The 9,378-nt window shown below is 43.7% G+C and overlaps 1 protein-coding gene across 2 annotated transcripts in view; it reads left to right on the top strand.

Moving 5' to 3' along the window:
* Positions 1 to 9,378, top strand: part of ECE1 (endothelin converting enzyme 1) — a 65,950-nt gene that overhangs the window by 14,239 nt on the left and 42,333 nt on the right. The window contains exon 1 of one of the 2 annotated variants that reach the window (XM_072155356.1): positions 8,268 to 8,378. The exons of the other annotated variant lie outside the window; for it this stretch is intronic. Within the exon in view, the coding sequence (XP_072011457.1) occupies positions 8,283 to 8,378 (96 nt within the window). The 5' untranslated portion in view covers positions 8,268 to 8,282. Of the gene's footprint in view, positions 1 to 8,267; positions 8,379 to 9,378 lie in introns of those variants that run through there. 2 annotated transcript variants of the gene reach the window in all.

The raw sequence follows: 9,378 nt of genomic DNA, 5'->3' as shown, positions 1-9,378 counted from the left end.
CTAAACATGGGGGTTGGATTTGCATATGGAACAAATAGTTCTCACTATTCTGGACAATGTGTTTTTTGTAGCTTTTGTGATTTTATAACCCATCACTTCCACTATAAGTGTACACTATTGGGGGATATTCTTCAATGTCTAAAGTTTTTTGGAAGTATCTGAAATAGAGGGGTGGTCTCTCTAATCAACCCCCCACCCAGGCCCCCTTCTTCTGCCCCGTCTCCAAGTTAATTAATTCCTAGTAAAATGGTAGTGGCACGGGTCAGTGAATTTCTTGGCTGTGACTTTCTGCTCTTTGGTCCCTAAAGAGGAGTTTATAATGAAACTTCATGTACAGAATTAACCACGTCCTGGCCAATTCAGAACAGAAATTGAGTGAAACCCCTGTCCTATACTGCTGCTCTTTAGGCATTGGTAAGACACAAGTCCAGCTACACCGTAATGACCACAATATTATGGGTATTGTACTTGGAATTTCACTTTTTATAACACATTTTAAGCCTGCAGATTATGATAAGTTATACGTTCTATAGGGTTACCCTCTCAGTATCTGCTTTATTCCACATGTTAAATGAATCACAATGGCTGCAGTAATGTTTGGTTCTGCTCATCTGTTTTTTGTTTTTTTTTCTCCCCCTTGATCAAAGCAACGCTTTCAAGAACTTGTAAGTGACCAAATGTTGTAGTATAGTCAGTCACTTGATACCTTCCATGTGAGAACAGAAAAGGCCCTGACCTCTGACCCCCACAAGTTGTTGTCATACTTCTATATGTGTTATATAAGAACCGTCAGAGGAAGATCTGGCCAAAAGATCAAGAATCTCCCCGAGCTTGGACTTTAACCCTATAAGACCACTGTCGCACGACCATGCATTGTTCCCTATAATTTTGCATCAGTATTTGCAAACCAAAAAAGGAGTGGAACCACCAGAGACAAATGTTAATGGGGAGATTTGTGCCTCATCCACACTTTGGATCCACATCCGGTTTTGTCTTGCAAATGAAGGCGACTGCTCGGCGCATCGCATTATGTGGATTCTTCATCTAGTTGGTCATCAGTTTGTTCTGCGTTTTGTAAATTCTTTGTCTTTTTATGGGCTACGGTATTGTTACTGGGTAATTAGATAATTGATGTCTTGTGTGCCTTTTGTAAGCCAAATGGTTACAATGTAGACCTCATACTAGCTGCTATCACACTGGCTGGCACATCCGTGTGTGTTTTGGGGTTTTTTTTGTGCAGGGTTTTTATGAAAAGCTGTAGAAAACTACAGAAAAATTGACAAAGGCAAACAAGTGAAATGAGAATTCTGTGGGTCTATCCCTGCAAAAATTGAAGCTTTTTGGATACAGTTCATTCACTAGGTGACTCATTGCTCAGGGGTATACACAGAATACAGTCCCTCTCAGCAGAAGTGCTGGAGGATTACATTTGTATTACCGGATCATTACTTGTCTCATTTCCTAGAACTAGTACTACAGTGTACCCAGGTTCACATTCTCCCTGTCTGCTCTTCTATACAGAATATCCTAATCCAGTGGATGTTTCTTGTCTGCAAACGAAATAAACCTACCTCTTTCCCTGGATGAGCAAATTGGTCCATGACCAGAAAAGTAGTGTATGAACATAAAGTACAATGGGGCACATTTACTTACCCGGTCTTGCAGAGTTTACTAAAGTGTATTGTCTGATAATGCACTGTGCCGCGATTCTCTACAATCGTGTGCCTGATATCCTGGATGTGTCGCTTCCCCGTTCTGGTCCACCGGAGTCCACCTATTTTCTTAATCTTGCGACACAAATTGAAAGTTAAATCCCGCACTCAGTCCGAATCAGTCGGATCGTCCGACGTCCCGTCCTCCCTCCACTTCTGTTACCTGAAAACCGGCAGAGCCATGCCACAATCTGATGGCGTGTGAGACAATCCCCAGTTAAATACCTGACCCAGCGTCACGAATCCCAAAAACATCGGAAAAACTGAGGGAAGTGCAGCTGCGAACCCTTGGTAACCTAGGGAAAATCCTGACATATATAATATAAAGCTTATAGTTAGTAGTGTGGACTGGAACCATTAATGGCTAATACCTATGATGTGTTGACTTTTTTAATAGTATTTTTCTGGTAGACAAATTTGTCCAGTCTGAGACCAATTGGGGGAGATTTATCATGTGCTGCCGCTAGGTGTAGTTGTGTTTTGGAGAAACCCAGGAAAGGGGGCAATTTCCTTAGGGCTGGCAGGTGACTACTCTACTAAGCACTTCTATGCCAGTTTTGCCCCTGGGTGGCCTAAGAGGGGGTGGGGAAGAAGGGTACAAGTCCTGGCTGTGCACCAGTGCCTATTTCGGGGTTCCTGCAGTAGTACTCTATGGGGGAGAATTATCACAAGTCTCTTGGAGCAGACCTGTTCTAGTTGCCCATGAAACCAATCGGAGCCCAGCTTTCAAAGCAATGGTTAGTTGTTAGCAGCATCAATTTGCCAATTGGGTGTTTGGCCACTAATCCGGTACTATTTACCCGAAAGGGAGCCTCTGTTCCGGTGGTGCCAAAGTGGCGGGGCTTCTATCATACACCGGCGCATGATTAATCTCCACTCCGAAGCAGCAGAAGAATAATACAGGTGGTCCCCTACTTAAGAACACCTGACTTGCAGATGACCCGTAGTTACAAACTGACCACTGGATATTAGTAATTTATTGTACTTTAGCCTTAGGCTACAATAATCAGCTATAACCATTATCACAGGTGTCTACAATTAAACTTTATTGTTATTCCTGGTTCTTATGACAACCTAGCATTTTTAAAAATCCAATTGTCACAGAGACCAAAAAAATTCTGTCTGGGGCTACAATTAGAAACTATACAGTTCCGACTTGCATACAAATTCGACTAAAGAACAAACCTACAGACCCTATCTTGTATGTAATCCTGGGGACTGTCTGTATAACTAGGCATTGGGTAGTGCTAGGTTCCCATTCTCTTTAGAACGTTGGAGTGTTCTGACTCCTTTTGTGTATACATTTAGGTTCTATTCGTAGGTGTTCTACCTGATGGAGATATGATGAATAGCTTTTCAGACTATGTATCATCCTTTTTAGTTGGCCAATAAAAATGTAGACTAAGGGATTCATTCCACCCCAAGTCTCTGCATATACCTTCTTGTGTAATGGTTTTCTATACGGCCTGTTGATGATCCTAGTTACGGTAAACCTTTTTCCTTTCTAAAATGGAGTCTTGGTTTGGGATTTGCCTGTGTAAGGTCTGTGCACCTCCTGTTTCTGAAACCTTTTGACAGAGCTGCACTCGTTGCTTGCAGCCGAACACCTAGTGTCAGAGCTAGAGACAGGGGCGTAACCTGAGGGGGTGCAGAGGTTGCGATCGCACCTGGGCCCAAGAGGTTTAGGGGGCCCTTATGGTGTCACTTTCCCATATGAGAGGACTATTACTATAAACCATACATTTATAGTCGGGGGGCCTGGCGCCGACTTTGCACTGGGGCCCATCAGCTTCTAGTTACGCCACTGGCTAGAGAAGTAGATGGATCCAAAAATGAAACAATGGATTTTTGTCTCCTTTGTCCTTCGGGAGCTAAATTCTAACCCCCTTACATTTCTACAAGACTGGTCATTGACATTGCAGAGAATCTAGAGGATTTGGTATGGATGTTGTCCCCCTTCTTGGATGCGATGTCCTGCGGAGTGCTGGCACCAGACGCTCCTCTCTATAGATAAGACATTCCAGGAAGTTGAGATGTTTCCTTTTTTGTGCTGTTTTTCCCATGTCTGTGTTATCGGAGCAGTTGTTGTGAGATGACAAACTCATCACTTACTTTGCCAAAACTCCACATTTGCAAACACAAGGGGTCCCAGGAGGTGTTTAAACTACAAACATTAAGTCTGCACATCAGCACGATTCTCCCTGATCCCACAGCAATGGATTCCCAGTCACGCAGGATGAATGTTCTATATAAAGGCCAAGTATATAGAACAAGAACAATCTAAGCTAGCCAAATGAAAATAATGGGAAGCCCCCATAGTGTACATGTACTGTATTCTCCCCCCAAGCAAGGTAGAACTATGCCAGTGGTGGTGAACCTATGGCACGGGTGCCAGAAGTGGCACTCAGAGCCCTTTCTGTGGGCACTCAGGCCATTGACCCCAAGACAGAGCTCACCAAACAGGACTAAATTCACCAAATCTTCCTGCAGACCCAGGCAATTTTAAGAGATGCTGCAATCAGGGCTATTTTAAAACGACACTTCATTGGCTGTTTGGAACTGCGGTAAAAGTGAGAGTGTTGATAGAACTGCAGAATATTCTTACTGTACAGAGAGACCCTGGTGAGAAGCTTCAATGACAGTCTGAATGTTCCCTCCTTCTTTCAACTGTATTTGTGGCTTCAAGGGGCCGATATGATTGATAAATGTTGAAGAACAGGTAGCAATAAGTTACTGCTTAAAATGCAATGTTGGCACTTTGCGGTAATTAAGTGGATTTTGGTTATAGTTTGGGCACTCAGTCTCTAAAAGGTTTGCCATCACTGAACTATGCAAATGCATTTTTCATATTTGGGAGACTATTAACCTACACTTATTGTAGGGATGTGACTCCCCCACCCCCCTCCTACTATTCTGCACTATATGAGAGATCCTTTAAAGTAACAATGTATTCCCTGGTTCCCAGCTCAGACGCAGATACATCTTTTGTACCTTGCGGTTTTCTTCAGATGAATGGACATTGAATGTAGATGTCAGGTGTGTGGGAAAGTTCCTGTGACTGGTGCCTGGGCATTGTTCCTTGTCTTGCTTGTTTGCAGTTATTAGTGATGTGTGCAAGTGCCATGTCCGATACTAACACGATCTGTCGCCTCCACCCTCTTAGAACTTTAGTAGAAGGAAGTAACCTGGCTCGGGAAGATCTCTTACAAAAAATTGTATAATGTTGGTTTGTGTGTGTGTGGAAGGGACACAGGTTCTGAATAATCCTCTTAAAATGTTTTGCTGGTTTATCTTGTTGACAGTTGTGTATGAGCTATATAATGCATCTGTTGTAGTCATTTGGACTGCTACAGACGGTTACCTTTGTTGGGTTGCACTGTTCTTGCATAACATTTACAGTTCCATGAGCACTAAGCGGTTAAAATTTAGTACAATTATTAATCCATTCGAAAAAAAATAATTCCCTTTCTGTACCTTTTTGTCACTGACTCCAAATGAACCTCCTGTTGTATTGGCTGAGAGATGAGGGTCGGTAGATGTTCCTCGATTGACAGGCTATGATATTCAGCTGTATGGAGAGCTCTGTTGCATCGAAGGTCCAGTTACATCTGCACCATCTACCTCATGTATATATCCAATCACGTGAAATCACAGCAGGCCCCATAGGATGGATGGGGAGGAGTAGAAGTCCATTGAAGCTGCTGTAATTTCATATCATTAGATATATGCATGGTATACAGTTTGCTAATGGTACATGTTAGTGTACGTAATCCCGTGAGGGTGTGATGTCACTTGCCCGGTATTTTCGTGTCTGTCCCTGCATGAGGGGTGATGAAGAGCCGCATTTTATTTTGAGGGTTGAGGAGCTGATGCACATGGTGAGGGTGAGCAGCTGAGACTGGGGAGCATTTGGATGTGGAGCTGAGATGGTGGGGTGCAGACGAGGAGCTAAGAAATGGAGGGTTAAAGGTGAGGGGCAGGGGGTATGCTAGAGGTGAGGTGCCGAGATGTGGAGGTGACAAGTTGATATTTTTGATAATTGTATATACTCACTGGCCACTTTATTAGGTACACCATGCTAGTAACGGGTTGGACCCCCTTTTGCCTTCAGAACTGCCTCAATTCTTCGTGGCATAGATACAACAAGGTGCTGGAAGCTCCTCAGAGATTTTGGTCCATATTGACATGATGGCATCACACAGTTGCCGCAGATTTGTCGGCTGCACATCCATGATGCGAATCTCCCGTTCCACCACATCCCAAAGATGCTCTATTGGATTGAGATCTGGTGACTGTGGAGGCCATTTGAGTCCAGTGACCTCATTGTCATGTTCAAGAAACCAGTCTGAGATGATTCCAGCTTTATGACATGGTGCATTATCCTGCTGAAAGTAGCATCAGATGTTACAGGGTACATTGTGGTCATAAAGGGATGGACATGGTCAGCAACAATACTCAGGTAGGCTGTGGCGTTGCAACGATGCTCAATTGGTACCAAGGGGCCCAAAGAGTGCCAAGAAAATATTCCCCACACCATGACACCACCACCACCAGCCTGAACCGTTGATACAAGGCAGGATGGATCCATGCTTTCATGTTGTTGACGCCAAATTCTGACCCTACCATCCGAATGTCGCAGCAGAAATCGACTCATCGAAATTGGACAGTAAAAGATTGGAAAAACGTTGCCTGGTCTGATGAGCTTGTGCAAATTGTAGCCTCAGTTTCCTGTTCTTAGCTGAAAGGAGTGGCACCCGGTGGGGTCTTCTGCCGCTGTAGCCCATCTGCCTAAAAGTTCGACGTACTGTGCATTCAGAGATGCTCTTCTGCCTACCTTGGTTGTAACGGGTGGCGATTTGAGTCACTGTTGCCTTTCTATCAGCTCGAATCAGTCTGCCCATTCTCCTCTGGCATCAACAAGGCATTTCTGCCCACAGAACTGCCGCTCACTGGATGTTTTTTCTTTTTCGGACCATTCTCTGTAAACCCTAGAGATGGTTGTGCGTGAAAATCCCAGTAGATCAGCAGTTTCTGAAATACTCAAACCAGCCCTTCTGGCACCAACAACCATGGCACTCAAATCACCTTTCTTCCCCATACTGATGCTCGGTTTGAACTGCAGGAGATTGTCTTGACCATGTCTACATGCCTAGATGCACTGAGTTGCCGCCATGTGATTGGCTGATTAGAAATTAAGTGTTAACGAGCAGTTGGACAGGTGTACCTAATAAAGTGGCCGGTGAGTGTATATATAAGGGACTGATGTTGATAACAAGTTATAGTGTGTGTCTGCTATAGCAGGTCTGCTATTGCCTGGAAAAAACAGTAGTGGAGTTAAAAATAAAGTAGAATCATATGTTCAAAAAAAAAAAAATTATGGAACTACAGGATAATTATTTTCCAGTATTGCCTTAACCCTTTTACGACTGACTAACATTGAAATATATCAGCCAGTTGTGAATGGGTGTGTGACGAGTGCTCATGGACCAGGCCCTCTCCATACTTGGTGGTATATAACACAGCTGACCCCTTCCAGAAAATGGTCCAGTCATGGTGGTTAAAGGAAAACTACCGCCAGCAATGTACCTATTAAGGTAGATCTAATCATTGGTTCCTTGTAACCCTCTAAACAAAAATCTATCTTTAACCTTAACCAATGATGGTTTTTAAGCTACTTTATCGCCTATATGCTAATTTCTGGCAGAGGCTACTGGGAAGTGACTTCGCCTCTCCGGGCTTTCAGAGCAAAGGCTACGCCACGCTCCAAACTCCGGTGGGGCCCAGGCTCTAACCCAATACGAGATCCATCAGAAGTCAATGTAATAGTTCATAAGGTTTGATTACTTTTTGGGGAACCACCTTTCTCTGGTAGTCCAGATACACTTAAGTGTCTATTGCTTGGGGGATGATGGAGATATTGGGGCACATTTACTAAGGGCCTGAACACCACATTTTCATCGGGTTTCCCAACTCTTTAGTTTTTTGCCCTGAATTGCCCCAGGTTTTTGGCACACGCGATCGGATTGTGGCTCATCGGCGCCGGCTTGCATGCGACACAAATCGGAGGGTGTGGACGTCGGACAACCCGACTGATTCGGACAAACCACGGAATTTAAAAACCAAATTGTCACAAGATCAGCACTCTCATGCACCAGGAAGGTGGTGAACTCCGGCAGACCTCAGCGGGGGAAGCGACACATGCATGAAATTGGAAGCACAATCTTTGTGAATCGCGGCAGACCCAAATCCTTGTCAGACAAAGCCCCGCGGAATCACAACGGGTAAGTAAATGTGCCCCATTATCTGGTGGGCCCCAGGGACTGCTGTGTGACACCGTACAAGCTACTGGTAAAGTTCCATTAAATGATTTGACAGGAAGTGACGACTTGTAACTACTGACAATAATTCCAAAGAAATACAACAACTGATGTCACAATTTTCTGTGTGTTTTGGATAAAGACCCAATGCCTCAGGCTGAGAAGTCTTGGCAAACCTTTATTATGAGCAGTTCCTGCTTACCTCAGTCGTCCCCAATGACTTTGTAATATACTGCAGAATATTTACTGGAAGATGCAGAGGTCATGTAATGGTGACCCGGGGGGTCAAGGAGGGAAGAGAATATCTGGTGGAGGCTATGGAACAGTAAAAGAACATGTCACGTATGAGGTAGGTGCTCGGTGGTTGGTGCAATTATACAGTGAGGTGGCCCTTTTTTTTTTTTTTTTTTTTTTTTTGACAGTGGTATCAAGTGTTTTGTCTGGAGTACAGACTGACGTTTCCTACCAGGAATTGTCCACCTTCAGCTACAGTCAAAAGCCCTTAACCTTGCTACACTGCGGCCCTATGTAAGACCTAGGGTTGTGTAACGTTTAAAGGGATCCCTTCCACCCTACTGCCAGCAATCCTACAGCACTAGAGTCGCTTCTGCTCAATCTGTGCATCTCGTTTGGTGGGAATTAACACATGTCAGCATGTTACAGAGCAGGTGGAGCTGAGTATATTGCTGAATAGTTTATTGAACAACTGGGAGCTCAAGCCTTTCAGTCATATATGAATTCTGTCGACTTGCCAAGGGCTTTCTTTTTAGAGTACACTATATATAATATATACACACACCGGAGATTAAAACTGGAGAACAATGTTTTATCACTTTATTTTTGTAAGGGTGTACATCATGCCACTAGAACAGTGTTTTTACAAAATAAGCAAAATATACCAACATAAAACCTTCATTTTGCAAAATTTAATTACTGAACAGCAATGACAGTAGCACAGAGAATTACTTTCCGAAGGTTCTACCAGTCCGTGCACAGGACCTTGGCACCGGCCGCAGGATATCACGGGTCTCTCTCGTGGATCTGCTCCGCTTCCAGGCTCTTCCACACTTCTGTGTCTGTTGTGGATTTCTTGGCCATAACTTTGTCACCAAGGATTTTCCAGAGGTTTTCTATTGCGTTTAGATTGGGCTGTGACTATTTCCTGGATACTTATTAATGTTTATTAGGATATAATCACATAGAGAACACACAATTTCCAAAAATGTGAAGGTCATTGTGTAGTCCTAATTTTGATCTTCAGTGTATATAACATGTGCCTATAGTATAGCCTCAAAGTGATGAAGAAATGAGTGGGGTAGGAGTGGAACGAGTGATAAGACATGGAATAA

The sequence above is a fragment of the Engystomops pustulosus genome, chromosome 6 (assembly GCF_040894005.1).
Source record: "Engystomops pustulosus chromosome 6, aEngPut4.maternal, whole genome shotgun sequence".
In the NCBI taxonomy this organism is placed as follows: Eukaryota; Metazoa; Chordata; class Amphibia; order Anura; family Leptodactylidae; genus Engystomops; species Engystomops pustulosus.
The sequence above is the reverse complement of the archived record's forward strand: the minus strand, read 5'-3'. Positions and strand labels throughout refer to the sequence as shown.